Below are 14,630 nucleotides of genomic sequence, written 5' to 3' on the forward strand. Positions count from 1 at the left end.
TCAAGACCTGGGTCTGATACTGTGCCAATTTGCAGAATTATTTTGAATATTTCTGTTAAGGTTTATGAGGAAAATCTTTCAAAATCATAAACACATTCAAATACTTATTTAAAAGTTTGCTTAAAATGTGTTTTTTACTATCATATCTTTTCCTCCTCTGTAGAGTTAGAAGTCTGTCTAAACATTGAAACATTATGCTACTCTGTGAGAATGAGTATTTTAATATTCAAAGAGAAACTGACTAGTTTTTCAATGTCCCTGTATATGGTGAGAAAATGAATTTAAAAATTTTTGTTTATACAATATAGAAATGCATGTCAATATGTTCACACATTCCTGTAGAAATCATTGTATGTGTATCTTTATATGTATAGTTTCCTTTCAAACATCAGTATCTTGAATTTCTTTAAGAATGTCTACTCAAATAAGATTCTTATGTACATGTTGCTTCATTTGTGCCTTTTTTTATTTAGGAAAAAAATAGTTGTTCTTTGTAAAAAATTTGAATTTTTTACATTGTGTTTGTAATGCAAATTCAAGCTGTTTGTGGGTGATGTATTACAATAAATGAAATGGGATTTCAGCAGAGATGTTTGAGGTACTCACCTAGGACAAAGTACTTTTTAAAAATGAGCTTAACTGCAATAAAAGACTTCTGGTTTTGTGTTAAGCCTGACTTCTGTGGGTTGGCTTCTCTGACGTGATTCAAGTTCTCCATTATTATTTATTCCAGTCAACAACTTCCAAATTCAGCTTTTCATGCTGTGCATTTTTCAATGATTTCTGCCTTCTTGTTGGCTAATTGAGGGGGATATTCTTTATGCTTTCTGATAAGGACTTTTTATGCAAATTGTGCATCTATTGAGGAGAACTTTATCTGGGGCTTACTTAATGAGGGTCTCTTCAAATATTTCTCTAAGTGTTATGTGTAATTTAAGAGAAAGTGGACCACTGTGCTATTTTCTCAGAATCATTGTATTCTTTTTTCAGGTGATATGCATCTGGAGAACAATAAACATAGTCTTAAATGTATAAAAAAAAACTGAACCAAGTTCATATCATGCTTAGGTACATAAGTTCTTTCTTTTTCTTTTTACTTATAACAGTAACAGAGGTAACAGCAAAAGATGTGTGAGGCTGAGCAGAGACTGAATATAATCCAGTGCCATTAGACTAGTCAGTTTTCTGTCTAAAAGCCATTGCTGCTAATTTCTCAAGTTATATCCATGTTGGATCGTAAGAGAAATACTGAGCATAGGATGGGAGATGTGCTTGGAAGATGAGAAGTTATAGAGGAGTCTATGTACCAAACATAATAATCAACCTGGGAGTTAATAAATTCTGCTATAACCCCATGAAATAAAATGTATAGAAACTTGTATCAGAGTGGTCTGAAATATTAGGCTTTGCCAACATTATTTAACAAAAGCACAATATATCAAAGAAACAATAATTTTATGCATATACTTTTAATAAAGAACATAGGAAGATAAGGCTGATCAGTATTTGTGGGTATTTCTCTAGCAAGACACAAGGTTTTAAGAATACCATATATAATCACTCTGAGCAGATTGGAGGGAAAAAGGACTTGTAGCAAATTGGTAACTTGAGTTTACTTGCTAAGGTCCCCAGGGCCTTTCTTTCTCCGATTCTCCAATACATTTCATATATTACCAAGACCCAGTACTGGTTTTTCTGCTCTGTCTCTTTGCTGATTTAGCCAGCAGAGTGACAGCAACTATTCCTTGACTGCATCTTATTGTTATTTTCCTTTCCCTTAACACCATTCCCTACTTAGAATGTATTTCCTGATATACAACATTCATTGCCTGTTTTAACTCATTGTGCTGATGGCCATATACCAGGCTTGTACAAAGAACACATGTAATACTTTTGAACACTGTGTGGGACACAACCTTATTTGTTTTGGGGAAGTAAACATTCATGGGTTGCATGCTATTAGGAGCCACCCATTCAATTATTATATTACATAACACCTGCATGCAAAAGATTACAATTTAATATGGCACATTACAGCTATAGTTAAAGAAATGTAGATGTACCATACTTAATAAAACATTTTCTACTGATTGGATGGAGCTTATCAACTTTCTACTAACATGGGACTGTGGAAGAGTTGAACAATCTTGTTAGATGCTTTCTATGACTCTGAGAGAAACACAGAACATGTCTTTTGAACCAAATGAGTACTTTAGCTACTGTGGGAGCAGAGGTTCTACAATGTATAAATGGAATGTTTTTCACTTGCAGTGACTGTTGGACGTTTTTCTAGGAGAGGACAGAGAATTATTCCTTTAAAGTATCTGCTTCTCATCACCAAGCAGCCCATTTTGGAGACAGTGTGATGAGAAGGGAAAGGGATCGGCTCTGCATTACTGCTCCATTACTGTGAATTTGGGTCATGTTAAATTTCAGGTGCACTTTACAATAACGTGCATTCAATATTCTTAAAACATACCTGCTAGGGTTGTGCTTAAGTCTCCATTTACTGCAATGTCTACATTTTGTGCAATTTGGCATAAACATGGGGAAGCACACTAATTTCACTGACAAAGTCAGCCCTGAGATTTGGCTCTATGGGTTTCCAGAGGAGATAATGACACTGGCTGATGCCATGTAGTGTGAAATGTATGTGTCACATGGGGCCAGTGGGGTAAAGAGGCACATATTACATTTATGTCACATAGAGAAAAAGGGTTGCATAAAATGCATGCTTTCAGATTACAGACAAAGTAGGACTCTTCTGAAATGTGATCTTGGCCTAATTTCTCTCACTGTTCTAAGCTGCTGCGTGGTAATTGCAGTACTAAGAAGCCAAGTCACTCTAACAGTACACTGGACATTGTTTTGCTCCAGACAGCTAGGTGCCTCTGGAGGGCATTTCATTTATTTGGTCTTAATTTTTCTACCTGTACCACACAGAAATAACTTCTACTCTGTCTATTTCTAAGAACATTGTTGGAATTAATGGAAAACATTAATAAAGTACCCTAATCTCTGCAAGAACAAATCATCAATGAGAACATGGAAGAATGGAGAGTGCTGGTTTACTTAAGAAATACTGTTATGGTTAAACTCTTCATTCTAATCCTGCAATAATACATATAAGAGCACTAAAGATTACATAGCACCTTTTAGCTGTGGGATCCTAACGAGTGTTCTCATGTCGCAAATGGGGAAGAATGGGCACCAAATATTGGGGAATGAGATCCCACAGGGGTTATTAGACAGGGCTGCAAGGACAAGCAGGCAAAGGAGCCAAATCAAGATAGGCTAATTAAACAAATCTGCTGTTTCGATAATAAACCAATTGGAGGAATGCTTATGTATGTAGTCAATACTCAATCTATGGACATTATCAGTGTATAAACTAGTGAGATCAAGGTGCTGAGATAGGAATAAGGTTTCTTTATTTCACTAAGCCCCCAGTAAAAACACTGATTTATTTGGCCTTTTGAAGACTGTAAATCTGTCGGCTTTGCATTTTACCTTTCCTGAGCTTTATGACCTGATTTCTGTGAGTGCTAATAGACTCTATGCATCAAAGAAGATCCTGCTTCCTTTCTGGCTTTGAATTATAGTTAACAGCTACTCTGCCTAAACCCTTGGCAGAAGATGACACATGGAAAAGAGAAAGGCTTGCTTTGAGGCCCGCTGGCTACGAAGTAACAGGCCTACCTTTAAAGGTGCATTTCTATACAAATAGAAGGCAAGTCTTGTCCATCAGAAGGCCATGTGGATGGCCAAATCAGCTTTCAAGAGAAACCTAAACAAGGGAGTGTCTTGGAGGGAGAGAGGAAGGGGAAAACTATTCCCGTCTGAACATATAGAATTTCATTGGGAAATCCAGTATGCATAGTCTTCTAGGCAGCTGCTTAGCATCTGAGTTTGAGAAACAGCCCCTGGCCCTGACATATTTAGTCATGTCTACGATTCCCTCAAGTGATATGCTGGCCACAATCAATTTAACTTACAACAAGAGTCTTATCTTGACCAAAATTACCTAGAGAATCCAAATAAACAAGTCTTTTGTTGCTTTAAGTAGTTGGGTTGCTCACTTTCTCAGCTCCACTGGAGCCTGAACACTGAGTTGATTGTGGCCGACAACTCTTTCTACTCAGTAAGGTCTGAGGGAAAATAATTCAGTAAACCTAACATTCCTCCAGGAGCTCAACTCCTTGATATCTGGAAGATGCCTATAACACTGACTGATCTCTGGAAGAGCTGGGATTTCTATGGTCAAGAGCTGGGCACGAGAGCACTGACTGAGAAACAAACATCATCAATATTCTTAGGTATTATTATTATTATAAAGAAGCAGCATTCGTGTCCATACTCACTAATTTAAGTACTGGGACTAAAAGAATGGATGATCATAAATTACTGGGGAAATGAATGTAAACTATCTTCATGGCTTAGATATCACTGAAACTAAAAAAACAAGAAACAAAGAAAAACAAAGGATTGTCATATTACTATTAGATTATCACTATCTGTACACTAACACTTGCTGTGAAAACACAGATCTTTAATGCTAACCCTTAGGCCAATTTCTACTGTAAAATTTTATCCTGATGAATAGTATTGTAATTAAACCTGAAAATTACCATTAACCTCCTTAACAAAATCAATGGTCCATAACCTAGGCTTATAGTCTTTTTCATCATAACAATAACTCATAAAGGCTAAAATAAAGCTAGGTAGCCGAAGAAAAAAAGAATAAAAGTAATTAGAGAATACCACAGGCTGGTATTACAAGTGTAATACAAAACACTAATTGTTATATTTAATAAAGTAGAAATCTGATTTGATCTGATCTTCCCAACTAGCTGTGGTACTTTCAGGAATACCACACATCTATGACAGACATCAGGTTTTACATTTACATTGCTGTTCAGTTCCCAATTTGAGGACCCTGATTGCATTGTGTCAAATCTCTCATGAGGTTTAGGGACCTGATACAGGGATGATGTTCACAGTTCAGCATATATTTAAATTGCTATTTAAAAAAATATTGAATAAACACCGCAGAGTTTTTAAACTTGATTTTCACAATACTATAGCAGAATTTTGCGTAAATGTACTACATATGTGCGTGCTTGTCAATGCACATGCACACAAGCAGCAAATGTAGTCCGCAGGTTGATTCCCCTCAGTTCCACAAAGACACTATAGATATGATTAATAGACTTTCCAGGGGAGTTAAAGACACCAAGAAAGTCTTTTGAATTCTGCTTTACCACATAAGAAGAATGAAAATAGCCTCTAGAAAGACTTATATGCATTTAGGCTTTCACAGATTGAGGTGGGGTTGGGGGAGGAGAGAAGAAGACTGGATGGTATTAACTGCTACCAGATTGATGAATTCAGTCAGTAAATTAAATGACTTGTAAAGTTCCAAAACACCTATTTTCACAGCAAGTATTTGACAAAATGCTTTCATATAGTGAAGCTTTCAATCCTCCACGGTGACTTATTTTGAAGATTAGGATGGTTCCCAAAATTGAACTCTGTAAACTTCATAGGAGATAGATGATCCTATGAATAAAAAAAGAAATTCACAGGTGAGCTGAACAACTTAAACATACACATGGCAACATCCATTGACAATAATGTGCAACTGTTATACATCTATAAAGAAAATGGGTCAGCGTTAAAAATGTTAAGTAATAAAAGCAGAATGCAAAATTACATATGCAACATTATAGTTATTTTTAACCTAGGAATTGTATCTGGAACAAAGACCTCAGAAAATATACTAAATTGTTGTAAGTAGTGAATTCATGGGTAATTGATTTTATTTTCTCTACTATCTACTTGTATTTTCCACATTTTCTCCAGTAAGTATATAATAATATCATCATGCAAAACAATTTACATTTTAAAATTCACATGGAAATAACATGAGCTTTGAAATTAGTCAATTTTGAATTTGAATTCTAGCTTTGCTACTTGTTATCTCTTTGACTCTGGACAAATAATATCAATGGACCTTAGTGTCTTCATTTGTAAATGAGGCATAATAAAATCTATCTAAAATGATATTTGGCACACAGTAGGTACTCAGGTAGCTGTTATTAGTATAAGCTTTTTGGAAAACAATTTGGCGTGTATATTAAGAGTCCTTAAAAAGTTCATACCAGTGATTTTGCTTCTAGAGTTTTATCCTAAGAAAATCATTATTAATTAGGAAAAAGATTTGTGCCCAATATTATTGGCAGCCTTATTCATAATAGTGAAAATTAGATAAAATCTTAATGTTGAACAGCAGTGAACTGGTTAAGTAAACAACAGTGCCTTGATATAACGGGAATTATTTTCAGCATTAGTTAAAAAAAGCAGAACTTGAAACTGAATATAATATGACCTCAATGTTTAAAAATATTCATAGAAAATATTTGAGGGGATACGGCCAAATGTTAATGTAAGTAATCTTTCAGTGGTGGATTATGGGTGATTTTAATGTTATACATAGTTTTTTTTATCTTTTCTATTATAAGTATGTTTAATGTACTTATAAAATGAATTCTAGGTCAGAGGAATGGTGGCATGAGAGGTCTCCTTGGTCTCTCCCCTTGAAGTTTCAACAATTTGAACAGCTATAACTCAACAAAAAATTCCCGGCTAATGCACAAACACGTCTGACAGATCCACTCATTGAAACATCTAAAGGTGGGCAAATGGGAGTGAACTGGGGTAGTGGGAAGGGAGAAAAACAGAGATGAACCACAGACACAGCCCTGCAGCCGGCACTCACTGTGGGGCTTAGCCCGGAGAGGGGAGAAATCAGGTTGTGGAATGGCACTCCCTTCAGCCAGTAGGAGCAAAGAGATTTAGAGAGCATTCTTGCAGGAGTGGGCAGTACAAACTGCGGCTGAGCCCAGTGACCTGGGCAGAGAGGAAGCACAGAGGTATGGCGAATGTCTGGCAGTTGGCATTTCAGACAGAGAAACAGCAACAGAGCCTGACCAGCTTTCCCCAATCTCTGAGAGCTTGCCTTTCCGCACCCTTCGTGTTGGGATAAAGAGCACATTGTCAGCAAACCTATGAACTGGTGTAACCCACACCACCATTCTCTTACAATTGTTTCTGTAAATAAGGACTTGTAAAATCACATGTAGCTATGGATAAACTGCCTGTTTCCTTAAAGGATTCTAGGAGCTAACCTCAAATGAAGCAGACTCCAGCTTTCAGGCATTTTAGCTCCAGGACATTTGCTTGCCTTTGTCAGTAAAACCAGAATGACAAAAACCAGACCAACTGTTGATTGGCTGAGACAGTTACTGGAGCACACTGTGCTGAGTCACACATACCACCTTCAACGGGGAACGAGCAACCCCCTTCCTCCCAACAATTTCCTTTGTTCTTCCTACCCCTTCCAGGCTCATAAAAACCCCTGCCTGCACTGACATGTTAAGATGGTCTTTGTGAAATTAGTCTTCCCTCTTCTCAGGCTTCTGGCTCTGAAATACACTGACTTCCCTTGCACCAATCCTTGCTTCTTGATAACTGGCTTTTGGGCAAAGGACCTTAATAGTCACTTCTCCAAAGAGGACATACAGGTGGCCCATAGACATATGAAAAGATGCTCAATATCACTAATCATCAGACAAAGGCAAATTAAAACAACAATGAGATATGACCTCACACCTGTCAGAATGGTTATCATCAATAAGTCAGCAAACCACAAGTGCTGGCAAGGATGTGGAGAAAGGGGAACTGTAGTACACTGTTGGTGGGAATGCAGACTGGTGCAGCCACTGTGGAAAACAGTACATATTTCCCTCAGAAAATTATACATGGAACTGCCTTATGACCCAGTAATTCCACTTCTGGAAATATATCCAAAGAAACCCAAAACCCTAATTGAAAAGAATATATGCACCCCTATGTTCATTGCAGCGTTATTTACAATCACCAAGATTTGAAAGCAAGTAGACAAGTAGATAAAAAAGCCGTGGTACATTTACACAATGGAATACTACCAAGCTCTAAAAAAGAAGAAAATCTTACCTTTTGCAACAGCATGAATGGACCTGGAGAGTATTATGCTAACTGAAATAAGCCAGTCAGAGAAAGACAAGTACCACATGATTTCACTTATATGTGGAATCTAATGAATAAAATAAACAGAATAGAAACAGACTCATAGATACAGAGAACAGACTAACAGCTACTGGAAGGGCAGTTGAGGGGGCGCTCAGTGAAATAGGTGAAGGAATTAAGCAAAAAGCCCTCATAGACACAGAAATCAGTATGGTAATTAACAGAGGGAAAGGGGGATGCGGGAGGTACAGGTGGGTAAATGAGGGATAAGTGGTAAATTTGGGTGGTGAACACATAATACAATAAACAGATAGAATTGTAACCTTGAAACCTAAATAATTTTTTAACCAATGTAACCCCAGTAAGTTCAATAAAAATTTAAAAAGCACCTGTTTTCCACATACCCTTGCCAACACTAGGTACTCTAATTTATACTAATTGACTGCTTCATAGACAGAAATTGTTTTGGGGGTATTTTATTTTGTATTGCTTTCTAATGAAGTTGAACAAATTTTATGTTTATTTTTCATTTTTACTTTTATTTTGTCAATTGTACCTTTGCCCATTTCTAACTGTTGTGTTTTTCTTTTTTTTACTGATTTCCAAGATATTTGTAAATTAATGATGTTAAATTTTGTTTCATATATTTTACAAATGTTTCTCCAAGTTTATATTTTCATTCTGAAGAAAATATCATCTAGAATCTGTGTTTATTGTGTGTAAACATGGCAATAACTTTTATATATAAAAATCTGAGAAAAAAACATGTTAGCATGTGTTAATCCTAAGTTGTAAACAGATGAATAATCATTTTATTCTTCATATTTTAATTTTTTAAACTTCTAAAAATAAAAGAAATACATATAAAGAATGTAATAGCTTGGACATAGAGATACATAATTTATTCAACCATTTTTTAAAAGATTTTATTTATTTATCTTAGAGGGGAAGGGAAGGAGAGAGAGAAAGAGAGAAATATCAATGTACGGTTGCCTCTCATGGGTCCCCTGCCGGGAACTGGGAACTGGCCTGCAGCCCAGGCATGTGCCCTGACTGGGAATCGAACCGAGATCCTGTGGTTCGCCGGCCCGCGCTCAATCCACTGAGCTACACCAGCCAGGGCTATTCAACCATTTTTTTATCGGTGGGCATTTAGGTTGTTTTCTATTTGGAGTTTTTATAAACATCGCTATAGTCATTATCTATACACATTACAAATTCTTCATATCTTGGTTAAGTTTTGAAATGATTCCCCCACTCTTCCTACAAAATTAATCATTTAATCTATTTTAACAGAGAGCTGTGGGTAAAGCATTGTTTAAAAGCAATTTTTCTTATCAAGGAAATTATATCAAAATATATTTTATGATTTAACATTCATTCAATTTGTTCTGAAAAAAGATATATGGTAATATAAGTTTGGCAAGATTTATTACACTTTTGGGGACTGACAAAGTTCCTTAGCATATTGTAAGTCCTGATAAGTACTACAGTAAAGACAAGGTTCCATGATCTGCACAAAATAAAATAAGTTCAGTCAAATAGGTTCAGGGGGCTACTACATCCTCCTTTCGGAGAGTCACAAAACTCATTTGCATAGTAAAAGTCTTAAGAATCACTACGGTAAAGACAACTCTCTAATTTTGCTGACACAGGGTTCCCTAAATTTATTTCAGCAAAGAACTTCATTCCCCTTTAACATCTGTTAATATGTCAAAATACTAGTGCTTCGTAGAATATTCACAGTAAAATGCAAAAGCAAAAAAACGTGAGAGGTACATGCCATGGATAACTGAAATCCAAATGCTACCATACCAGTTGTCTCACATAAATATCAAACATTTCATCAGTGCTTTGGATAAAAGGACATTTAATTCTTCTCTGTTTTTAACCTTTGATTGTAAGTGAAAGTACTGGTAAACAGTCCAAGTTATGTTTTTAAATGTAGTGCCACAGTGGTAAGAGCATGCTCTGAGGTCAGACAGACCTGGTTTGCAATTTCAGTTTATCCACTGACTAGCTGGAAAGATGATTTAACATCTCCGGACTACAGTTTTCTCATAAGTAAAATGGGAATAATAACATTCACCTCACAGAGTTGCTGTGAGGATTAAATGAGATAATATACATCAAATACAATAGCAAGGTGGCTGGCAAATACAAGATCTTATACAGCAGCTATACTGGCACACAGCAGAGTTTTATAAGGGAAAAAAAGTGAAGACCCAAGGGCCCATAAACAGATTGATAGGCTTCTAAATAATTGCTAGCTTTTTCATGGGAATAAAATTGAAAGCTTATCAGATCGGGGCTTTGAACTCACTGGTATTTCTATCAGAAAAAAAAAATCTCCATTTAATATTGAATTACACTAGATTATTTCCTTGTGAATGTTGCAAAGAGAAGGCTCTTTAGCTTTTCACTAGACAAAAGACAATCTCACGTATAAGGCTGCCTGACACTGCTGAACAAATTAGTGGCATTTTGGGAGAATTAGAGTATAAAGATGGTGCTTTTGCCTGTGAGTGGGTAAGAGTAGGTTGTTAGCTGACATAATGGACTCAGGCAGAAAGAGCCTAGAATCTAATGAACAAAATAACCTGATGAACAAGATAGAGACAGAGGCATGGATTCATGGAACAGCTGTCAGAGGGGAGGTAGTGAGGGGAGACTGAATGAAAGAAGGTGAAAAATTAGTCAAAGAACATATGCATGACCTATTGACAAAGACAACAGGGTAGTGATGGCCACAGGGAAGGTGGAGGCAGGCAGGGGTGGGGATAGGGACATCTGTAATAGTGTCAACAATAAAAATAGAGTAAAAAAAGAACCTATTTGTAATGTATATTATTTTAGAGGCCTAAAATGCACCAGAAGAAGATTTATAATTCATAGTATGAAAGCACATAACTTGAATGGGCTGTTTGGCAGTTTCTGGATATCCTGCGGGTCTTTTAGTCCAAGTGACAAACGTGAGTTAACAGAGAATCAAGGTATCTTTTTTCAGTACATAACAGGGAAATTAGGTCTAGAACTCCTACGTATGCGAATAATACAAGAGTGATGAATTTAACATCTTGTTTACCAAGGTGACAACTTATTCCTTTCCTAGTAACCTCCCAAAGTTGCCTCTCAGCACTCCAGGTTGCATTCTGTGTGCCTCCCTCAGAATACTGACCTGTCTTAGAGATGCAGGAAGTGTGAAAACTGCTACGTTTCTGTTTCCACCGCAAGAGATGATGAACCTTCTGGATAATCTGCAAGGTTGAAAAGTGGAGGTGATCACTCATCAGAATGGCTATCATTTGACAAACAAGTGCTGGTGAGGTTGTGGAGAAAAGGGAACCCTACTACACTATCAGTGGGAACGCAGACTGGTGCAGTCACTGTGGAAAACAGTATGGAATTTCCTCAGAAAACTAAAAATGGAACTGCATTTTGACCCAGTGATTCTGCTGGTGGGAATATACCCTAAGAATCCTGACTCATGAATTCAAAAGAACCTCTGTACCCCTATGTTCATAGCAGCACAATTTACAATAGCCAAGTGCTAGAAACAGCCTAAGGGCCCATCAGTAAATGAGTGGATCAAAAAACTGTGGTACATTTACACAATGGAATTCTATGCAGCAGAAAGAAAGAAGGAGCTCCTACCCTTTGGGACAGCATGGTTGGTACTGGAGAGCATTATGTTAAGTGAAATAAGCCAGGCAGTGAAAGACAAATACCATATGATCTCATCTATAAGTGGAAACTAATCAACAAAACAAACAAGTGAGCGAAATAGAACCAGAGACATGGAAACATGGAAACATGGAACAGACTGACAGTACCGGAGTGGATGGGGAAGTGGGAAAATGGTAGAAAGAAAGGGAAGGGACTAGTTATATAGAATGTATGAATGACCCAGAAACATGGACAGTAGTTGAAAATTGACTGTGGGAATGGGGGGTAGGCTGTATGGAGGAGGGCAAAGGGGGAAAAATTGAGACAACTGTACTATAATAATGATAAAAATTTAAAAATATAAAACAAAAAAACAGAAATAGGAAAAATGTGAAGATGATCAAATGTCTTTTTCTCTTGTATGGGTGGGTATATATTCACTGGAATATTTTCTTCTTTTCAGTCCCTAGAGGCAGCAGACATCTGCAAATCTCTGAAGACTGGTGTGCTATACTGAAGCATTTGTAACCAGCCCAGACATTCACATTTCAAGAGTAGTCAGCCTGCTGTTCTATGAACTAAGATTATTTTATTTATCAGTATTATCTGATCTATAATACTGCCTGGTATTTGACTTAAATACCTGTGATGACAGCTCAACATCATATGGTTTTTAATGGAATGTTTTAGGTCTTGCTACTCACAAAATTACTCTGTCTTGCTGTTATTCTACTGGATACAATTGAGGTAGCTCTTATAGGACTTTGTGTTTGTGTGGATTTTTTAAAAGATTTTATTTATTTATTTTTTAGAGACAGGGGAAGGGAGGAATAAACAAAGGGAGAGAAACATTGATGTACAAGAAAAACATCAATTGGTTGCCTCTCGCTCACCCCAACTGAGAACCTGGTCTGCAACCCAGACGTGAATTGAACTAACTACCTTTCAGTTCGCAGGCTGGCACTCAATCCACTGAGCACACCAGCCAGGGCTGTTGGTATGTTTTTAAAAAGGAATGAGGTATGTAGAAAATAAGAGGCTCTGAAATTAACAGCCAATATTACTTGTAGTATAAATGTTTTATTTCTAACCTCCAGCATTTGGGTTGAGCAAAGTGTACTCTCAATCAGCTTACTTAATGTGCAGATAGTCACTTTCTTTATATTCCCTGCATAAAATGTACTTAGCACTTTGAGGTTAAAAAATAGTTGACAGTGGTTGACCCTTACAGTTTCTGCTTAGTACATTTTACTTTATGAAATCAACTGCCATCCACAGTGCTCCTGAAAGTGTGAGCTCTGGATTCCAGAAGATAGAGGCCACCCAGGGTAGGTTACCCATGCCACAGTTAACTAGGTAGATTCCCGAGACAAGGATGCTTTCTTCCAGGAAGAGTGGAAAAGTAAAAATGGCTCTGAGAATGTCTTTGGAATCATAGCTTCAGGGTGGGGTACACTATTCTGTCTTGTCTGGACTCCCAGATTTAGGGTATTCTTGTCCTTAAGTCTGAACAGTAAGTAGCTGCATTGGACCAGCTCTTCAATGAAGGATAGAGAACAACTCATGTTTGTCAAATAACTCAAAGAGAAAAGGTATCAGCAAATGCTTTAGCATACATCTCACCTCGCTCACACATTTATACCACGAAGGCAACTGATAAAGTATGAAAGTCAATTCTGTAAATGCAATGCACTATTTGCCTTGCTACTTCTTGCTGATGGTTGGCTGCCTCAAAGTTTTGTAGATATGGATGGGCGATGCACTATTTCAGAAATTGGCTTTTAGTATTCTGCTAAATGGGTTTCTTTCACTCTTTACCACTGTAATCCACACACCTGTTTGGCAAAGGATCCTTCATTCCAGTGATTATTTAAATTAAAATCAGGTTTGCAGACATTAAAGCCTCAGCTTAAAAACCCAATTATCACCTTCCTTCATAGTTTCACTCTGAGGGGAGATTAAACTAAGTCTGCAACGGTAGAGCCATCACCTGGTGAGGGCTAAATTGAAAAAGTGCAATTTGTTCAAAACATCAGCTCTGCACAATTAGAAGACAAATGCAGAATTTAGAGAGTCAATTTACCTTCTTCTTCTACCATCTGCACTTAATCTCTTTCCCAACCCCCACCTGCTTTTGCTGCCTATGGCCACAGTGATTTCACCATTATTCAGTAGATGTCAATTTCAACCAAGAGTGGCTCCACTTTAGTCTTAGTCCTAGATACCCTCTCTTCCTTTAAAATCTTATGTTCTCACACAAATCCTTGATACTTGGGAAGTGACCATAACAATATATGTAAACTTTCTAGCCATTGGTTCTCAGTGATTGGTAAGAGTAGGGAAATGAACACAATGCGGAATCTGAAAGACCTTCTTAGGTTGAGTTACAAATGCTTCATGGTCTTACATAAGTCATTCTACCTCCCCAACCTCAGCTGTTTCATCTGTAAAATAAGGCAATGCTCTGCCATTTGCAGTATTCCTGTGATGCTCTCCCCTGAATTATGAGTGTCATCTAAGATTCTCTCTTACCCTATGACTTTCTTTTTCTCCATTCATTTCCTTGTCCACATGGAGGTATGTCCACATTGCTTAGCTGATTCCAAATTTTAAATTGTATGTACTTTCCCAGCCCTATTCTCTCAATTGATTATCTTCTACACCTCTCATGGGTTTAACTACTATCTCTGTACGAATGCCTCCCAGATCTCTCTAGCCACTGGGACTATTTCCAGTTATTTAAAATGTCTTCTGGCTTTGATCCTCCCTCTACATTTCTAGTGACGCCACTGCTCATGAAGCCATTGTGACATGTGCCCAACTATTCCTCTTACTGGTTCTTGTATCTCCAAATTTCAAGTCTGTATACTAGTATCTGAGTAATCTTTCTAAAATGT

General features: G+C 37.1%; 1 protein-coding gene across 1 annotated transcript in view; it reads right to left on the minus strand.

The window, feature by feature from the left end:
- Positions 1-1,440: 1,440 nt before the first annotated feature.
- Positions 1,441-14,630, minus strand: part of ZDHHC15 (zDHHC palmitoyltransferase 15) — a 78,292-nt gene continuing 65,102 nt past the window's right edge. The window contains exons 11-12 of the mRNA XM_037038589.1: positions 11,246-11,324; positions 1,441-5,559 (exon numbers count right to left, since the gene is read on the minus strand). Coding sequence (XP_036894484.1) covers positions 11,278-11,324 — 47 coding nt within the window. The 3' untranslated portion in view covers positions 1,441-5,559; positions 11,246-11,277. The remainder of the gene's footprint in view (positions 5,560-11,245; positions 11,325-14,630) is intronic.

The sequence above is a fragment of the Sturnira hondurensis genome, unplaced genomic scaffold, assembly GCF_014824575.4.
Source record: "Sturnira hondurensis isolate 20B ecotype Veracruz unplaced genomic scaffold, ASM1482457v3 Scaffold0024651, whole genome shotgun sequence".
In the NCBI taxonomy this organism is placed as follows: domain Eukaryota; kingdom Metazoa; phylum Chordata; class Mammalia; order Chiroptera; family Phyllostomidae; genus Sturnira; species Sturnira hondurensis.